Source organism: Paramormyrops kingsleyae, unplaced genomic scaffold (genome assembly GCF_048594095.1).
Source record: "Paramormyrops kingsleyae isolate MSU_618 unplaced genomic scaffold, PKINGS_0.4 ups41, whole genome shotgun sequence".
In the NCBI taxonomy this organism is placed as follows: Eukaryota; Metazoa; Chordata; class Actinopteri; order Osteoglossiformes; family Mormyridae; genus Paramormyrops; species Paramormyrops kingsleyae.
The window spans coordinates 486,387-507,288 of NW_027325979.1; the positions used below are offsets into that span (position 1 = coordinate 486,387).

The following is a 20,902-nucleotide window of genomic DNA, read 5'->3' on the forward strand; positions in this document are numbered from 1 at the left end:
TGAGAAAGTAGGGATTGGAGAACATGGTGTGTAATGGAGGACCCGGGAAAAACAGACAGTTAGCAGTATCAATTATGGAAGGTGGCATTGCCAAAACTCATGCAGATATTAAGGGGACAAAGTTAGAACTGAACAATTTCCAAGACAGACTCAGCGATGACTTGAAGAAATTTGATAAGAGAGGAAAGCCAACAGAAGCTAGGTGAAGTAGCGACAGATCTTAAATACACAACTGACATGAGGATGAGGCCAAGAAGAATGTTGATGAATGATTTTATACTATATTAGCAAAGGCCTGGGTAAGCAAGATCTCAGACAGGTTTTAATGACTTTTATATTGAGTGACAGAACTCGACACCTAGGCTGTGGAAGTAAAAATTATAGCCTACCTGTTGCCTGTTAATTGTTGACTCCCACCTTCCTAATAAGAATGTTTACTTTAAGTATACAATTAATAGATTCCCTTTTTGTATGAGACTGAATCTTTATTTTACAGTTGAGAACTACCCTTAGCCTAAGTTTTGAGAAATAGCTGTGTGGTAAGGGTAAGAAATGGTGACAAATGAATATTTGGGTGTACACAATGTTGTAGTGGAGACAACATATGTTGCACTAGAGGGGGCCCTTGTGGTTTACTGTACTGTTCCACCTAACATTAAGAGGTGATTTACTGATTTAAAAAAAAATATTGATATGTTTATTTTATAGTAGCTCAAGTAGGGTCACTAAAAGCATATCGTGCTTATATTTATGTAGATTGTGGGATCAAAAGAAGTCTCAGGAATATAGTGTAATTACCCTTAATTATTTACCCAATCCATTTAAGGGGATATGGTTATTGCAAAGACGAAAAGGGAAAAATTACCTAATATTTTCTAGGGAGATTCATATCAATTGCACAGAACATGAATAGGATAAAAAAAAAAAAAGCTTTCAAAAATGTATTCTATTCATCCTACTATATAAGAATGGGAGAACGAGAGGTGTAGTAGTACTAATTTTTAATGGAGTGAATTTTCAAGTGGTCTCAATTATGTGACAAAGATGGGTGATGTTTTGGTTACGGAATATCTTAAATCAGAAAGTAGTAATACTGATCAATGTGTATACACAGCCAGCTCAGGACAAATCTTACATTAAGGAAATCTTCTAGAGTTCGAATATGTGGAGGGGACTGGAATATCCAAATTCAGCCCAAACTTGAATCCTAACAAACTAAAGGGTTTGACTCCAAGTAGCTGATGCTAAAACACTGCAGATTTCAAAGTTATCACCAAGAGACAACTGAACTGTGAAAGAAAGTAGTGAAAGATGTGAACAAAAAGTGAACACCAACCAAAGGAAAAGATTAAGAACATTAATGTCCAGGACATTAAATTGAAGCTGATTCCCATTAAATATCACTTGCTAAGCAATTCAGAAACCTTAAACAAGGCAGGTGACAGGTGTAAAACATGACAAGAGATGTAGAATCCTTAGATCACTAGGCGAAGTCAGGAAGTCTATCAGCACACCACCCCTCAATAAAGCATATAATCAGGAAGGTGTAAAGTGGGCCAGAGAAAACTTAGAAACTGACTTTACTAAAGTGATTTTTGCTGATGAATCATGGGTGACGTTAGATGGCCCACAAGGATGGGTCTTGTGTAATAGGGAAGCTCCTGAAAGACTGATCATGTGGGATCATGATCAAAGCAGGGACTGACAGAAACAGTCACTGGGCCGTTCAAAGTTCATGACGGGGTGAAGCAGAACAGAGTGAACTATTGCACATGGATGGATGGCACATTCTTCAGATGGCCCAAAACCGAACTTAAGAATAACTGATCTTCCAAAAAAATTTCACAGGCAATCTTTTTTTAACATGTATAGTTATTGACCAATACGGTTATGGTATTCAAAAGATATTTCAAATGATCACATTTGCATAATATTTTCAGACACTCTATATTTAACCCTACATTTGGATACTATAAAGAACAATAAGCTTCAGGAGAAGACAGAAAAGAATATTGTGCATTTAAATCTCTGTATTGAATGTAGATAAGCGCTATGTGGCAATATTACCTAAAAGAATAGAATGTATACCAGAATTACAGGTTTTGATAGACATGACAGTGTTAGATGAGTTTTACATGCCACTTGAAGTCAGTTTCGACTCAAAGTTGGTGGAATATGGGCAACCACAACCTCAGAATTCGAGATGGTTGCCCCCTTCATCAACCGCAGTATAAGCTATAGTTATATACTGTATATTAGCACTTATATCATGTCATTTAAATTGGTTACACTCAGTACTGCTCAACAACTATCTGTGGACATGTTGCTACAGTGTTATCCACATCAGTACAGTATCTAAGTGAATGCACAGGTGACCAACTGCTTGTTTTGTTGTTTCGTTGTGTTTGTGATTTTCTGTAAAGTACAAAAAAAACCTGAAATCTAATTTTAATAAATCATACAAATAAACTTGTCATAGTATGCAACACTAGAAAATGTAGAGTACAGTATGTTTCTCTTTTTTCCCCTCCGACTGCATCGCCACTCATTTTGAGGATTGAGATTGACATTGCTGGTAGAGTTGCCATCCATCCCATACTGAAAAATAAAATGCCATGTTGCCATCCATCCCATACTGAAAAATAAAATGCCATGTTCTGTTTTGAACCAACATGGGACCCAATTCCCACTAATCTACGGGGATAATGCATCTACATCCTTTAAGTGAATACTAGATGAATATGCTTCAAGTGGGGAAACAGTATTTCCAGTTTTAATTGCCACAAAGTTTTCAGCAGAGTTGTTCAGTACACAGCACCAGTCTCTTGTATATCAGACTTTAAACTGCCAAGGTCAACAGTATATCCTTTTTAAACAAATGATGTGACTGCTGAGCTGTTACTTTTGTCACTGAAGTTACCTCAGAGGGAACCCTAAATCTTCCAAAACAGTAGCATGTGGCATGCTCCGCTAACTCAATCATCCTTGCTGTCCATTTGTTGGGCATAGATTGTCTGTGGTAAAAAGACTACCGTTGGTTGGAATGTCTATTTCTGTGATGTGATAGGCTGTGTACCATCAAGCATTGTACCTTAGACAGTTTACCAAGTTTCTAATTTTCCTAACGTTTAAATTTTATATGACAAATTAACAGTTTATATCGCCTAACCCTAGTTCTTAGTCATGTAAATCAGATAATTAGAGGGGAACGGAAATAGAAGATGGAAATGGAGAACTTCGAGATCCAAACACTGATATGTATTTAAAAGGGATACTTACACCGGAAATTCTTTGGAACATGGATTCCATACTTTGGAATCTTGGCCATTAAACCAGCTGAAAACTTCTTCCAGCAGCTGCAAGTACAGAAAACAGGTTATGGTGTAAATTACTGTGGATACATTTAAAATGGTGCAAAACACTGGATATATTTAACAAAATGCTTTATTATTAGAGCTGTGAATCGATAAAAAAAAATTAACTAATTGCACAGTTTTCTGTAATTAATAGCACTTAAATGCACCTAACATTAACACTTATGATCAGAAATATTTACAGACTGATCCCTAAATTCATTTAGATTTAACACAAAGGGGGGGTAAAATGGGTCATTCTCACAAACTCATATCCTATCATATCTATAACTACTAAGTAAGTTTGAATACACACAAATCATATAATGTCATTCTTGGCTAGCTATTTAGGGAAAACAGTAATAAATAAATAAAAAAAGCAACAAATGACAATTTTAATACACCTAAAACCTATACCTATACCTGCTCTCCACAAAAAACAAATGTTGCATTTCATTGTAAGATTTTTTGTTCAAAAATTTTTAAAAGTTTGAATGACCCTTCTTTTATATTTAATAGCTTAACGTAAACATTTACTATCTGTAAGCAGATGCAAGCTGAATTTAAACTAGCAAAAATGCTAAAAATGCACAGATGGCAATAAGACGAGGCATTGTTTTATACGGAGGGATGTTAAATAGTCCTGTCATAATAACTACTTTTGTTTGACAATTTATGACCCTAGAAATAATTGTGGTTAACGGTCAATTTAAGAGGGCAATGAACCTTTAACTTAAGAATATTCAGACAATGGAACGTTAAAGCAAATATTCTAAATAAATACAACAAATAAAACCAAGCAACCAAAAAAAAAAAAGAACTTTCAGATAAACTGCACTAAAATTCAACATTTAGTACAGGTTACAGATAGTAGTTTATTCCTTTACAGGCAAGATATTGCCAACACAGTTATGAACAGGCACCAGTAACTGATGCAAATGAACAGAGGCAGGAGAAAAGATCAATACAGTGTAGTATTGCAATATTTTTCAGTACAATATTATACTGATAGAGTAGAGCGATGTGCATTTAATATTTTATAATTTTTACTTGATTTATTATACTTCTATTTTGTAGCTATGTCATCTGTTACCATTGCTTCTGAAGTCCACAAGATGCCACAATGCCTTGTTCTTCGCATGCTATAAACTTTTGTGGTCGCTACCATGTTAGATGGTGTAGCTATCCTGTGAAAGTGGGTAGTTTTGTCATCATTAAGCAGTAGCATTGATTAATTTCTTTTGGGTCAGAGCGAAATCCCAAAAATTATTTATTTTTATATTGTGAGCACAATTTATGGCAAAAGAAATTCTCTTTAACAAGCAATAAATTAAGGACAAGAAATTGTGCACACTAGGTCATCAGGGTATTGAGAACACTTATGAGAACATGGAGCGGTGAACACAACTCAAAACACTACTTCAGTCTTGGAAAGTCTTACAAAGACATTGTTACTACGGCAATATTCAATTTTTCAGATGTAATCTCTTAACAAAACCAAACAAGCAATTTTCAATCACACATTCCACACTTTTCAATTACACAAATACCTGTGTAAGGCTAAAGAAATGCATTAGGCAGGATACGTGATGTGGTTGTGAGGTCTCCAATGCGTGCCACCACAGAATGCTACTGCTGAATGGTGGACAGGTCATGAGACTTTCCAATGCAGATGACCACGTATTGCGTCACACAAATACCACATGTGTACAAAGGTCTACACAGCAGATAGACAGACTGCTATACACAGGTATGTCTTCCAAAGGTATCTTTTGGAAACTGAATGGTTCTAACTAGTTCCTAATGGGAGCTTTTGGGGAAATACCTCGGAATGCACCCACCGCTTTCAAATCAAGAATGTGCATTTATTTCGGTTTCCAGAATACAGCGAATAACTTAATGTTGCATATCAAGCTCATTTTACGTATGTCAATCTGTCTTTTCCTAAAAGTGCCAACAGTAGGCTGGGTATTGTTTTCAATACCAGCACCAGAACGATACCATAATTTCAATACCGGTTCCTGAAACATACTTTTTTTCCCCAATATCAATGTTTTTAAATCAATTTCAACATCAACAAAAATACATTAAACGTTATAGCACATATCTTTTATTTGATCAAGTGGGTTTGTTAGTTATTGGTTAGTTACTGGGGTGGATTGATCGCAATCATAACAGGACACATCCTTTTATTTATATTTTACTTGTATGATCCGTGGCATGTTTATAATTCATAAATAAGTCTGGCCAAGAGATTGATCTTTCATTTTTCACAGAGTAAAAAACAATGTAACGTTATCCTGCTTATAAGCACTGGCACGTTCCACCTCTGGCACTGGCACAATATGGAGAAACAAGCAAAAAGGTATTCAAACTTATTGAGGTAGAAAAATAATTCCATCTGCTCTGTCTCTTTTTCTGTACTTCCGCATAACCATATTAGCACTGGTGCTTGTGGTCAAGCAATCAGAAAGTTTATCACTTTAAGTGTATCCCCAGTAGTGCCTTCGAGGAACTGCAATCAGACAGAGTTCTGATGATCTCGCTCACACACACATCCATACACTAATTCTCGCTCTCTCCAGGTGTTTCAGGTAATATACTATGATGTGGTCAGCCACTCTATGGGGGCATATTTGGGCATAAATGAGGGGCATGTTTGCAAGTCACACTGGTTCACTTAGTTATAAAATTTAGTTGCACTCCAAGAATAGTTGTAAAATGCGACTAAATGGTCATAGTCTGGAACCTTGTGGAGCCACACATCTGTGTATAGCCCTTTGTAGTGCTGTCTCGGTTATTACTTGTAGTACTGTTGTTGAAAATAGTTGTATTTCCCGATTGTGGTGTGTATGTTTTCCCATGTCTTACGTGAACGCTGTCCAATCCTCGCGTGTCCTTAGCTTTGTGTAAATCTCCTACCGCGTGTGTACCTTACAGTTCAGCGTATGACCAACTTGTGTTTCTGTTGTTGCACTGGGTTCAGGTTTGAAGGGAACTTGTTATAGTCCTGTTTAGGACTACAACAAAAGGGTGTGTTTTTCGCTGCTTTCACCGCACTTCAGTCTGTCTGGTACGTCAGTTACATTAGACCAGTGGTTCCCAAACTGGGGGGCGCAAAGGTTTTCCGGGGGGGCGCACCAATGGGATAGCCTCAGGGGCATGTGCCACAGTAAAAAAATATCTTCACAGACTGGACGATTAAACAAATAAAGCAGCGCAACATTACAATAACTAACAATAAATAAACCACTAACTTACGTGTACTATTAGAGCATTTATGTCATGTATTTAAACTTTATTTTACCAGGTAAATTAACTGAAAACCAGTTCTCACTCATCGGAACTTCCTGGGATACAAACGTCATACAAACGACACGTTCTTCAGCCAATAAGGGCAAAGTTGTGTCGTCAAAGAGGCTGTTACAGTTTGTTCAGCCGGCTGAGAGGTGCTGTACGATCTGTCTTAAGTCGTCTTGCTCTTGCAAGGTTTTTGTACCATGTGACATGGAGACGCGTGACGACTTCTTGCAGCGCCGGACCAAAATAATCTAACCATATCATGAAAAACGAGGTTTAAAATTTTCTACATGAAGTGCAGGGAGACTATCAATTAATGGGCATGATTTAGTGTTGTTTTGTGCTATAGTATAGGCTGAAACCTGCGCAGAGCTAGACATAAGCCGCGGCACCGCGGCCAATGGCCGTCGTGCCTTTCAAAATTGGCCGCACGCCTCCTCAAAATTGAAGTACCTTACGGCCAAGATTGGCCTGCCTTTAATGTTTGTCTGGCCGTATGCCCCCTTTTTACCGAAAGTAACGTTCATTACACAAAAGACTTGCGCACGACACGGTCCACTTTACCTCGTCAACAATCGATGCATCTGTACTGAACCCGAACCCAACCTTCGATATGAGAAACGAGGTCGACCCGCACATCTCGTAATTCCCAAATACTGAATGAACCGCAATGAATTCTGGACTAATACGGTCATGTGTTCGTCGCATGATTGGCTGGTACGGTATGTATCGTCCAGCCTACTATGGAGCCACAGCAATGACAATGGTGCATCATCGGGGGTTACGTTTTTGATTGGAAAAGCCATCCGACGGTTTCCGAATAACAGATAGGTATCCTCTTCGGTAATCATCGTGTAGTTGTCGTAGGGCTGGACAATAATTCGATATCAATATATATCGCGATAGAATTTTTTTCAATAACGGTGATACGATTTTTAAACAAATTTCCGATATTTCGATATACATTTGAATATACCAAATGTATAGAGGGAACCGCCAAATTCCCCTTTGTCTTAGCATTTTCTCATCGGTTATGTCGATTCTTTTATGTCGCCGAACCCTAATATCTTGAGCACAAAAAAGAGGGCCAAAATCGCCACTTAACATCGGTTATCTCCATCCCCGTGACGATTCGCCGGCTTTTAAAAATGTATCACAAATGCTAAACAGCGCGTATTCAAATCGCATTCGCATGGTCATTTGCTGAACAACGCAGCTGTGAAACGCGATCCAGGTAAAACTTTTTTAGACAGCATAAATAATATTGAAGCATTTGTTTTCAAGCAGACTGTTAAAGGCAAAAGCAACAAAGCATTTTAGACTTTGTAAAGAAACCATAGTAACCGCGTGTATGATACTTTTCAGAGCTGTGTCAGAGCGAAATGACTCGTGAATTTAATTTTGACACTGGTTAGCTTTTTGTAAAAACGAACTACAGTACACCCCGCAGGTTTTTGTGATTTTGTGAGCGATCTTTGTGTTTTCAATATAGAAGAATATATTTAATTATATTTCAAAGAATATAATTAAAGGTTTGTATCTAGAAACAACGGTGGTTTTTATTGTATACTGGTAAATCTCTGCTGTAAGTTGGTGCACATATGCCTTTTGTTAAGCAATATGTATGTCGGGGCCGGCTCTACACTGGGGCAAGAGGGGGCAACGCCCCCGTAAGCAAACGTCCTGCCCCCTTAAATCAAACTTTTAGAAGTTGAGGAACAAAATAATAATTACCCATAAACTGAATATGGACAAGATTTACTACAGTAGCTGAAAAATCCATTGAAAAAGGCACAAACGAGATGATAAGTTTCACTTCTTGTTCGCTCTTTCCCTCCGCGTTCTGTTTGTGCACGGGCTCACACGGCACTCGGCAGAGATCCCCCACTCACCCTCCCCCCAGCTAAACATCCAATCACTGTTAGTATGCAAATAAGTCAGTTTCTCAGTAGGCAGGGCAGAGTGAAATGAGCTGCGCGATTGCGGGAGGTTTAGAGGAAGCAGCAATCTCTCTCGTCAAAATCATCATTTTGTCTATTTGGGGGGGGGTCTTGATCGTGGGATACTGTACCCCCCAGTACCCCCCGATCAAGCACCCCACAAATAGACAAAAATAGCAGTTGGGTTAAGGTCTTAACATTTTTCTTTTGTTTTTTTTGTTTTTTTAAAGAAAGATAAAATTTTCCTACAAGGTTAGGTTATGTAAAACGATTTCAGACACCCCTAGTGTGGACCGTACCATTTTAACCACCTCGGTGCTAGAAGCAGCTTAGCCAGTCGGTTACGTCATTCATTCTCATTGAGCGAGTTGTTCGTTGTGATTTCAAGATTCTTTATTCGTCACATACATAGTTATAACAAGTACAACATGTAGTGAAATGAACCCTGACCGATCCTATTTTTCAGTTTTATATTTCAAGACTCGGTGAATTGATTTTTTCTTTTTCATAACTTAGCCTACCCTTTTTAGTTTTGTTAATATTGGCAATAGTGAAAAGTGTTTTGTTGGGTTCAAATATGTTTGATATAGGCCATCCAATTAAGGTAAACATAATGTTTTTACTTGTTTTAATCTGATGAGGAATATTTTATTTTATTTTTTGTTGTTTTACTTTTCAGTTTTCCCCCTGAGGGATTGCCACCTTACTGTGGTCAGGGGCTTTGCGTGCCTCAGTGACCCTAAGAGCTACACCAGCAGAAGCTTAGCCTTCAGGTGGGACACCCAAGTTGGACAGGTCTTAGGGTAGAGGCCTGACAAAGTGCAATCCAATTACATGAGAAAAACAGTTATCCAGAGCACCACCCCACCCCTTTCCCGCCTTTGTCGCCACCATGTGCCCCCTTCACATTTCTGTCTGCCCCCTCATATATGCATGTCTAGAACCGGCCCTGATGTATGTACATATTTATAGCATGCCGATCGCGTCAAACAAATTGCGGCAATGCCAAAAACACCAAAAACCCGTGCATGTACATCCTCAGTTATTAACGCACATAAATAAATTTCAAGCACATGTTAATATATTGCTGCCATATTGGTTTTCGGTTATCTCGATCATCGGTTATCTCGACGCTTTTTGGCAACACCCTAGGCTGGCGACATAACCGGGTTCGACTGTATATGAATAATCAGTCTGTTCTAGTTTAAATGGAAATATATTATTGTTAATAAGCTGAGTCTGAGAGTTTTATTTATCTGATAGTTTATTTCACATTTCTTGTTTGTAAAGGCTAAATACAAATAAAAAGTGAACCTTATTTTTTTTTGTACTGTTTTTATTTAAAAAAAAATGATATAATTTTAATAGGAGGAGCCTGGAGGTATTATAGACTTTGCAAATTCAGTTTGCAGACATCCATTGTGTGTGTCCTCGGCAGTTTTTTCCTGAGGCTTTTTAATATTGTCCATATCGATATCGGAATTATATCGTATCGACCAAAATTAAGAAATATATCGTGATATAAATTTTTGCCATATCGTCCAGTCCTAAGTTGTCGTCTGCTGCTTATGCTGTCACCATGCCTCGCAAAGATCGAAAACGTAAAAGAAAGCAAGCTGAACTCGCGGCTACTGCCGCAAAATGTTGCAAATTATCTACTTTGTTCAGGTAAGTGTCAGATGGTGTTGTAAAAAAACATTTGCCGAGGCAGAGCAGATTTGACTCAGAGAAGTACCAAGCTCTGCTGGGAGGATATAGGACTGGTAGCGTGCAGTGTGCAAAAAACGAACGTCAAGTCAATTGTCATGTACACTAAAAGAATACGGGTGTTCTGAGCAAACAAATACAAAAATATTGACGGCTCCTTTATTGTTGGATTTTGTTTTTTGAAATAAAGCTATATATATCTATATATATATATATCTATATATATATATTCTGTCTCAAATCGAAGGTCGTATTGCGTAGGTTGTCTAAACTTGGTAATTACAGTAATTGGTAATTAGTGACTCAGTATTGGCCCAATGCCTTTTTGGAAAGTTTCTGCTTTTTTGAAAATAAAAAAATGCATCCTTTATGGAAATAAAATTCCTTCACAAGGCCCGAGGTGTCCTATGAAATTTAAATAAATGAAAAAAACATTTTTTCAAATTAAAATTTTTAATTTGTCAATGACTTCACAAAAAACAATACCACTGCACACTAGCTAATAAATAATTTTGGCCTTGTGCCCAGGCTTAATGGCCTTGTGCCCTAGAAAAAATATGAATAGCCAAGGCCAAAGTGGCTGTGCCCTCCTAAATCCTTATGTCTAGCCCTGCCTGCGGTTATCATTAAAAACAAAAAGCGGTAAACATAAGACAAACTTTAATTTGTGTACTCCAATGAATATTAACAGGAATGTTAAATCTGCATTTGCATAATTTCAAACTTATGCTAGACTTTTATTTTTAAATGATTGCTCTTTTTTCTCCCACAGTGGTGAAATTTGTATTTTGTAATTGCATTTGTTTCGCTCAATTAGAAAAGGGAGTTGTATTTCAAATAAAGTTTGAATCTGAACCTGTGTAGTTTGAATGGGGGGGCTCAATAATGTTCCTATCTAGAAAAGGGGGGCCCTGCAGAGAAAGTTTGGTAATCACTGCATTAGACAGTGAATCATCAGCGACTTAACCCTCTGGGGTAGACAATGATGCCGCATATCTTTCTCTTGTATTTCAGTTCATAACTCTCTGAAATCTTATTGTAGAAACATGAAAAAAGCTGACTAAATCCGTAATCTGTCTTCTTTTCAAAACGTCCATTGTCGGAAGCATTAAAGTTTTTAAAATTAGGTTAAATCGGCAAAAACCTAAACCATGTCACCTTACTTTGTTTTACCCGCATCGGGGGTGTGTAGTGCCGCCCTCACCTGAAGATCGCTATTCGCATTCTAAATACCCACATTACTGCGTATTCAAATCGCATTCACATGGTAATTTGCTGACCACAACAGTGAAACACTATCCAGATACATCCCCATCAGCACCATAAAAGGGGGGTTGGGATGTGGCCAAGTGTGAATGGCTCGTGCATACACATGAAAATTGCTACTTATTCAATGAAAGGGGCCCAGAAATAGTGACTTGAGTTAGCTTTTTCTTATTTATTTATCCAACAGAATGTTGCAACTACACCATTTAGTCATCTTCATGTATCCAAGACTTTAGTGATCTGGGATCAAAACAAATTGGCACCATTGCTTACCATGTACTTTTATAATGTTTCTGCAAGTTTTCCAAACTGCATTTTGCAATGTCTATACTTTGATGTCAAATTATAAACAACATAAATCTGATATATTTACAAAGTACATTCAAATTAAGATGAGTGTAATGGCAAAACAAATATGTAAGAAATAATTTATTTGCCATGAATTAAGTTTATGATATTGAAAGAAATGTGTGATCAAACCCCAGTCAGTGAACGTGTGTTCCCTAACCCTAGACCCCAGAGAGTTAAGCATACTTAAACTCACAAACACTGAGATTTACTGTTTGGGTATCAGAATTTGGCACCAAATGAAAATTAATTTTTCGATCCTCAATAGGATCGGAGCATTTCATTCGATACCACAAAAGTACTGAAGTTCAGTACCTAGTCCCAGCCAACATCTACATTTATTATAAGCAATTGTGATTTTTGTGAAAACTTTGTATTTTTTAAATTCTTTAATGTAGTTATTGCTGTTCAGAGGTAATAGAAACCCTTGTACTTACTTCTCCAACATTCATATTTTCTTCATCATTAGTTTATGTGGCACTTCAAAACTCCATTTAAACAGATTTGCTGATAAGGACAAAACACACGCTAACACTTATTAGAAAAGCATTAAATGCTTCAGATTATTTAGTGGTCCATACCTGCATTTGAACAAAAACAATATTGAAACAGAAAATGAAACTAATCATTTCCATTATTAATCAGTATGGTTCCATATATCTGCTTTTTCTCATCATGCTGTGTCCTTTCATTACCATTATTAATCACCATGGTCCTGTATTCACTGCATTGACTTGTGCTTCTGTTGTTGCATTGGGTTCAGGGTTTGAAGGGAACTTGTTATAGTGCTGTGTTCATTTTATGTATGTACAAATGAAGGACTGCAATTGTGTATTATTCACCAAAAGTAGTGAATGATTTTGTTCATAGAATAGGAAGATTCAAGTAAGATTAAGTGAGCTGTATTTCATTTTTCTTATTACTTGTAATGCATTTAATTACATAAGCAAGAAATACATTTCAATGTACCGTGAAATCGAATCACAATACTTGCTGTATCGTAAAATGTAATAATCTCAATAATATTGCATTGTGCCTCAAATATCGTGATCGTATTGTATTGCCCCCTCTGTGGCAATTCCCACCCCTACAAACAACCATCGATCGGTCACTGACTATTTGAAAAGTAGCAGGAAGTCAGTGGTCGAACCAAAGACTGTATAACAACATCTTATCCACCCTCTATGAGTAGAATTATAACAAAAAAGGCTAGTGGAAGAAAGATTTACTGAGAAAGTCCAGAAAAAGCCATAAAATAATGCTTAATATTACAAAACCATGTTTAATATTATCATAGGCCCTTTGTTTTGGCTCAGCCCAGAGTCCTGCACGGGTCCACTTTTGGAGACCTGCACCCGCCCGCACCCGCACAGTACAGCACCACACCCGCCCATGCAGCCGTGATTATTTCAAAGTTAAATCCACACCCGCCCAGGCCCGTTAACATTGTGCACGTTACCCGCCCGTACCCGTGATAAATTACACACAATTATTTTTTCTATGCACCTCTCAACGTGACAAGCGCTAGGCCTACATGAGTTTTGAATTGAAACGAAAAAGTCTGTTTAACACAAAATCAAATCAGATAGATCTAAGCTGTCCATACTGTGACAAGTGTGAAAGAGAGAACACGACGATACGCTTCAGCAAGGATTCAGACATGTATGTGAATGTTTGTTGAGGCTGTTATCTAAAGGTGCATTCATTTTTCTCTCGGAACTTGGAAATTCCGAGTTGAGTGACATCACGTCCGACAATCTCCCGTTCCAGCTACCACATCTTGGAACAAACATGGCTGCCTCCATGAACACGCTGCTGTGTGTTGTTGTTGCTTTACATTTTAGCAGATTTGGAGTGAGAATTTTTTCCGAGAGACAAACAAGAAACACGAACTAGCCAAACCACATTAAAAGCTTTATAAAATATTTTAGCACATTCATAGCAATATTCTTTTTTCAAGAGGCAAGCAAACTACAAACAAACCAAAGACACTAACAAGTCTGGTAAAAATCTGATATTGCATGATGTGATACTGTTTACGGTCAAGATATGGTATTTTCTAAATCGAACACATGCAGTTACATTTATAACTAGGGGTGCACCGATTGCAGTTTTCTGGCCGATCAACGATCACCGATCCTTAGGCAACCTTACCTGCCGATCTCGATTTTTTTTTGCCGATCTTGTTTCTTTCATAACTAAAAGACAGTTATTTCAATGTTTCCATTTTTATTGAGTAAATTGATATGAATACTCACAAAACATGAGGTAGTGTCCTCAAATATAAACGAACATATAAATGAGCATTGCTGTTTGAACTACAAAATCATATTTTTTCTTCCAGACTTTAATTTCTCTAATTTTGTAATATATATATATATATATATATATAGCTGTTATGACACACTTGTCCAAAAAATAGGGAGGGAGGCAGCCTGCACTGCACCTCTCTCGGGAATGGGAGAAAAGGCTGATTTAACCCTCTGGGGCCTAGGGGTAGGAAACACACTTTCACTGACGGGCATGATCACACATTTCATCACACTTAATTCATGGCAAATAAATTATTTCTTATATATTTGTTTTGCCATTACACTCATCTTTATTTTAATATATACTGTATTGTAAATATGTCAGATTTTTGTTAAGTTTGAAATTTGACATCAAAGTATAGACATTGCAAAATGCAGTTTGGAACACTTGCAGAAACATTATAAAAGTACATAGTAAGCAATGCTGGCAGTTTGTTTTGATCCCAGATATCTGATCACCAAAGTCTTGGCTACATGAAGATGACTAAATGGTGTAGATGCAACATTAATTTGGATAAATAAATAAGAAAAACCTAACTCATGTAACTATTTCTGGCTCCTTTCATTGAATATGTAGCAACTTTCGTGTGTATGAATGAGCCATTGTCACCTGGCCACGTCCCCAACCCCCTTTTATGGCGCTGAAGGGGATGTATCTGGATCGCGTTTCACCGTTGCGCTGTTAATCAAATTACCATGCGAATGCGATTTGAATACGCGCTAATGCGGCTATTTAGAATGTGAATAGCGATCTTCGGGTGAGAGCGGTACTACACGCCCCCGATGCAGGTAAAACAAAGTAAGATGACATGGTTTACTTTTTTGCCGATTTAACCTAATTTTTTAAAACTTTAATACTTCCGACAATGGACGTTTTGAAAAGAAGACAGATTACGGATTTAGCCAGCGTTTTTTTCATGATTATACATTAAGTTTTCAGCGAGATATTTATAAACTGAAATAGACGCGAAAAGTACGCGATGTCGTCGACGACATACTCGACCCCAAAGAGTTAAAAGCATATAACTAAGATCGGTGGATCTCATGGGAATATGGTCGATTTCTGATCCCCTCAAATTAACGTGATCGAGGCCGATCGATCGGTGCGCCGATCGATCGGTGCACCCCTATTTATAACTTAATACATTTAACAAAATAAACATTTTTAAAGATTTATAAAATAGAATTACTGTTGAGTGTGTAAGCCGCCATGTTGAAATTACGTCACAGGGGCAACTCGGACAACAAAATCTTGTCCGACATCAACGTCATAAAAGAGGCATGTTTCCGACGGGAAGTGATGTTTTTCGTGCCGTTTTCATCCGAGTTCCGACTTGGAGAGAAATAATCGAAAGCACCATAAGGTACCCCCGACATACTAAACACACTGCGATGATGTAAATGATGTATGAAAGCTTGTACATGGATAGTCTAATACGTAGATATTTTCGCTTATATGTCATTTTTGCAGGCTACAATACTGTTTTGATTGACCTGCTACCCGCCCATGTGTAATGAATTACCCGCCCGCATACCCACCCGTAAAATTCCAGAACATTAAAATCCGCCCATTTCAGCAACTATCTGTGGGTACCCAACCTGGTGCAGGACTCTGGCTCAGCCACATACTGACATGGACATTGTCAACAACTAATAGGTGAGCTCTCTCCAGCAACAAACAGTGATCCTGCAAGATCCCCCAGCTTTGCAAAATCATGACTATGGAAATCTTTTGATTTTGTCTGTGAAAAAAACTCCATGCTGTTAACAGCTTACCTTCAAATAGTAGGACCTGGCTAGAGCACTAGGCCTCTGCTCTTCAGGAAGCGCTTCTGCCTCTTCTGCCAGCTTTTTCTGGATCACTAGGGCCACATCCTCATGGAATAATTTCTAACGGAAGGAAAGGGGCACGAAGACCTGTCTGTAATCATACATTTTTAAAACTAAGATTTCTATTTGAAATAGAATAGAAAGAACAGACGAAAAATACCAGTGTAGTGTAGAGCCCTTTGTCAAACTTTCTGCCAATGGCACGAAGATCACAAGCTGGATGTTCCTCTCTCCAACACTCCAAGTCAGTCAATGCTGTGCACTGCAGGACAAGGAGATTTAACAAGAGACACAGCCTGAATTTACCTGCTGCACAGTAAATCTCAATGGAATACCTTTCCTGAAACGTTCAAGTTTGTCAGATGTATAAAAATATACAATGAAATACAAGTTTAAGCTCTCGCTCTACCTTACCTTAAGAGAAATAAAATAACCTCTAAGATTCAAAAGCCTCAGATTACCCATCCAGTGCACCAGTAATTACAAAAATACGTAGAAAATATATATAATAAATTATTACTCAATATAATTTCCATTCAGTGTGCACTGGAATAAATAAGTGGGCTAATAACTCTAAAATGAAATAAAACATGTCAAGCATATTGTGCAGTTCATTGTGGTACAGCATGCAACATTAAGTTGGAGAGATGGAGAACATTGCTTTAAAGTGCAGCTAATTTCTTGCTTTTATGATAATTGTGCACCAGTAATTACAAAAATACATTAGATAAATACTGTACCATGGTTACAATGAAAACCACACAATAAAACATATTTCCAAATAAAGTCTAATATAGTTAGTCCTACAATAAGGTACATGAACTCATTATAGCAATGAGGTACTTGATCTGTGGTGGTGCTGATTGTTTTGCAATCTCACTGCTTCGGGGAAGAAGCTGTTTCTCAGACATGCCGTACATGACTTAATACACTTGTAAAGTTTCCTGGATTGAATGGGTGAGAACAAAGCATGAGCAGGGTGTCTGGTGTCCTGAATAATATTTGTGACTTACTTTCTACAGCAGAAGGTTTAGATATCATGGAGTTGTGGTAGTTCTGTTCCAATAATTCTGGCTGTTTTCACAGTATTCTGTAACATTGTATAGTCTTGTACAGCTAGGCTGACAAACCATACTGTAATAGAGCACGAGAGTATACTTTATTGTGCAGCTTTGGTGCCCATGCCAAAACTTTTGAGGCACCTTAGAAAGCTGCTGAGCTTTCATGAGAATGTATTTTGTAGAAGTGCACAAAAAAAATTTGAATTGAATAGCAATTCTCTCTGCTGATTCAAAAACGATTCATGCATTCCAAACAATCATATTTTGCAACTAATTCACTAGTTTACTCTTTCCCTGACATGAGTTCAGCTCGCTGATCCTATAGATGGCGCAATGCCAAAATCTGGCCAGACAGACCTTAACGTGAGCATGAAGGAAATGTAGTCAGTATGCATAATAAAGGGACTGTATGCAAACGATGGATCATGTTATGAAAAAAGCGATTCAGCCTGCCCCATTTTCATTTAAGGCAAGTGTTTAGGCACATTTCGGCTTTTACAATTTAGATGGGAAAAAGGACCTCAATAAGACATGTGATATGCAGGCACTGCAAAGCAAAGTATTTTGGGAACACTACAAACATACGGACTCACAACACGGCATCACCCAGAGGTAAAAGACGCAGACGAACAGTAACACTCTCACACATACACACAGAAACCTGAATGTTTATCTAAGTTCCGATAGGTTGTTGATTAGATTGCAGATGTCACAGTAAAAAAAAAAAAAAAAAAAAAACTTGTTTGCTGAATCAGTAGCAGTTTAGGAAAAAGAAATGTTCCCAATTCACATTTTAAAAATGTCATTTCAGTTGTTACAGCACTTTACAGCTAAATGTAGTAGCATTTTTGTTTATTTGAATTTGAGCACTTTAAATGTACCAGCTTGTTTAATTTTATTTATTGAATGAATGTATTGTTATAATGCATTAAGTTTAAAGTTTTGGATTTTGCAGTTTAATATTTGTAAAAGTTTTATTTTTCTATTAAGACATTTTACCATAAATTACCATAAAGTTCAGATTGAGTACCAGTAAACTACATTTGATTCAATGTGATTTTTTTTTGTTGATCGGCCACAGTCAAATGGAAAAGTAACTCAAAACAGCATTCTGGAAACAAATTCATCTATGTATTGAATCATGAAACGTTTATGAATTGTGAATCGATTTTGAATAGAATCGTGAGCACAAGAATCGGAATCGAATCGTGAGATTTTCTGAATCATGCACCCCTACCATTTAGTATTAAGGGACCATGCAAGTGTATCCGTACTGTGTATACCGAGGTATCTAAAATTTATTGACAATCTCAAAAGATGTCCTGCTGACATTGGCATATGATTTGCTCTGTTCTTTCTAAAATCAATAATGATTTCTTTTGTCTTAGTGACATTCAAGGAAAGATTTGTTGTCATGACACCATCAAGGTAGGAGATCTTCCATGAAAGTCACCCAGGTCAAACTGAACTGGCTGACCCTCAAGTCATTAGTCAGGTCATTTCCCTACTGATAATGAGTAGATGAGTAGAGGCATAGTGAAATTAAAATGTTAAAAACAACATGCATCTCTGGAAAATGATATAGAATTTCATAGCTTTACAAATGAACACTTGCAACAATGAGCAAACTGTCAGTGCCTACAGTAGTATGAAAGCAGATGGCATACCTCACTGCAGCTGACCAAGTGTTGGGTTAGCGAGGAGGTGAGCAGGCAGGCCAGCACTTTCTCCACACCAGCCTTCAGCTCCATGTGCAGCAGCTCCCTCCAGTTGCTGGGCTGGCTGTGGCTACAGGGCTGGCATGAGTAAACTACACTCTCTGGGAGGCTAGACAGGATCTCATACAAGTCATCTAGAAGAGAAACACATTTGCAATACTAAGCATTAAGAACAAGGTGAAGGATGCAGAAGACTGAAAATGCTAGCAAGCAGAGTGTGCTTAGGACAGGAAGGATAAGAGATGAATTTACAGTAATCTCAGACAGGAATGTAATATTCTGCTATGAAAAATCTCTGTACTGCATGTCAGGGGCAGACATTTTAAATGCACCAAAACAAAGCAAAAGCCAGACATCAAGGACCACCAAATACAGCGGGTCTCCATGATGGAGTAGAAAAGGAAATAACGTATGCAATGGACAGGACTTGTATGAGTTTTAGTCATTAGCAAAGGTAGAAAGTTCAGTTTTGGAAAGTAAAAATTCAGACCAAGATTTTGTTTCAACAAACAAGTTGAATATAGAGTGTCACGTTCATTCACAGAGTACTCGTGCATTTTAACCTTCATATGCTAATTCATACTTCATTTGCAGGAGAGGTTAAAATGCACGATAATTTCTTGTCATATCGGCACAAATGCACATAAAATAGGTATGCATTCATGCTACTACAACAATTGATTGCCGCACTTATCGATTTAAGGTGAATGCGTACTTATGTACCAGTTATGTCAATCCCTGCATAAAACAATGTATAAAAAGTATAATTAAATTTTTTTTCACCTATGACAGAGTAACAATATTTTAGCAAAACTTTAACGCTATAATGTCCATGCAGAATTGAAAGTAAGAAAAAGCCTGATATGAATCTAGCTGACTAGCGGTGTAAGAATTAGATGTGCATAACATGCAATGTTGATATTAATATCACACGTTGTCCAGTCCTTTTACAGCCATTCTTCAAATTCAGTACAGTTTTTACGCCAGTGAAAAACCAACACCATGAAGTCCCGTACTTTTGGAACCTTCTTGAAGTACATGTAGGAGTAAATCGATTCTCAATCTCATTATCTGGGCATCTTAGTCCGACTAAAAGAAATTCGGTTTAGTACATTTTCAGTTGGACTACCATATTAACATGTACTTTAAAAGTCCAGTTTTAGTCAGACTAAAACAATAATACAATTTTTCTAGTGTGCATGTAAACTTTTTAAAAAACTGGTTAGTTGAAACAAAATCTTGGTCGGGATTTGTACTTTTCGAACCTGAACTTTTCACCTCTGGTCAGTAGAAGAGCCATGAAGGATGGTTGTTTCCTGCTGTACTGAGCCTATATTGTAGGTACATCATGAGGCTGGAAGCATTAAGTATAGGGCTGCAACTAACGACTATTTTGATAGTCGACTAGTCATCGACTATTAAAACGATTAGTCGACTAATCGGATTATAAATTGCATAATTATAAAATGGCTCCTATTTAGCTAACAGCTTTTACATTTAGCATGAGGTTATTGTTCGACATCAATGCCGCAAAATAACACATGTAAAATGGGAAAAAGCTGTCGTGCGATTGATTGTGCAAATAGATTTAACACGAAATGGTTTCTTTTTAGAGATTGCCAAAAACTAAATAAGTAAGTATAGGGTGTGGATTGGTCACACATGGCTGATACCCGATCCGTCAAATAGGTCTGGATCGGCACCGATCCGAATTTCTGATACAATATTTGTTATAATCAGGGGTGCATATAACTGGTACGCAAGTACGCATTCACCTTTTATAAGCGATACGTGCGGCAATCTTTTGCTGTGACAGTGCAAATACGTATTTTATGTGCATTTGTGCTGATATGACAAGAAATTATGCATTTTAACCTGTATATGCCAATTCGTACTTCATTTGCGGTATAGGGGTTAAAATGCACGGTAATTTCTTTTCATATCAGCTATTTATATAGCCTATGTTTACAAATAAAAACTCATTTTAAAGCAGGCTGAAAAATCCCAAGATCCTGACCCAAAATACGGGAAATTTAGAGCAGCTTCCCATTGCCATTCCTCTGTTAA

At 37.5% G+C, this 20,902-nt stretch overlaps 1 protein-coding gene across 2 annotated transcripts in view; it reads right to left on the reverse strand.

Annotated features, from left to right (window-relative positions):
• The window catches only part of LOC140586345 (histone-lysine N-methyltransferase 2B-like), a 73,952-nt gene that overhangs the window by 24,463 nt on the left and 28,587 nt on the right, over positions 1-20,902 (reverse strand). For both annotated transcript variants that reach the window (XM_072708154.1, XM_072708153.1), the window contains exons 15-18: positions 18,785-18,969; positions 16,217-16,318; positions 16,003-16,116; positions 3,280-3,356 (exon numbers count right to left, since the gene is read on the reverse strand). In XM_072708154.1, coding sequence (XP_072564255.1) covers positions 3,280-3,356; positions 16,003-16,116; positions 16,217-16,318; positions 18,785-18,969 — 478 coding nt within the window. The remainder of the gene's footprint in view (positions 1-3,279; positions 3,357-16,002; positions 16,117-16,216; positions 16,319-18,784; positions 18,970-20,902) is intronic.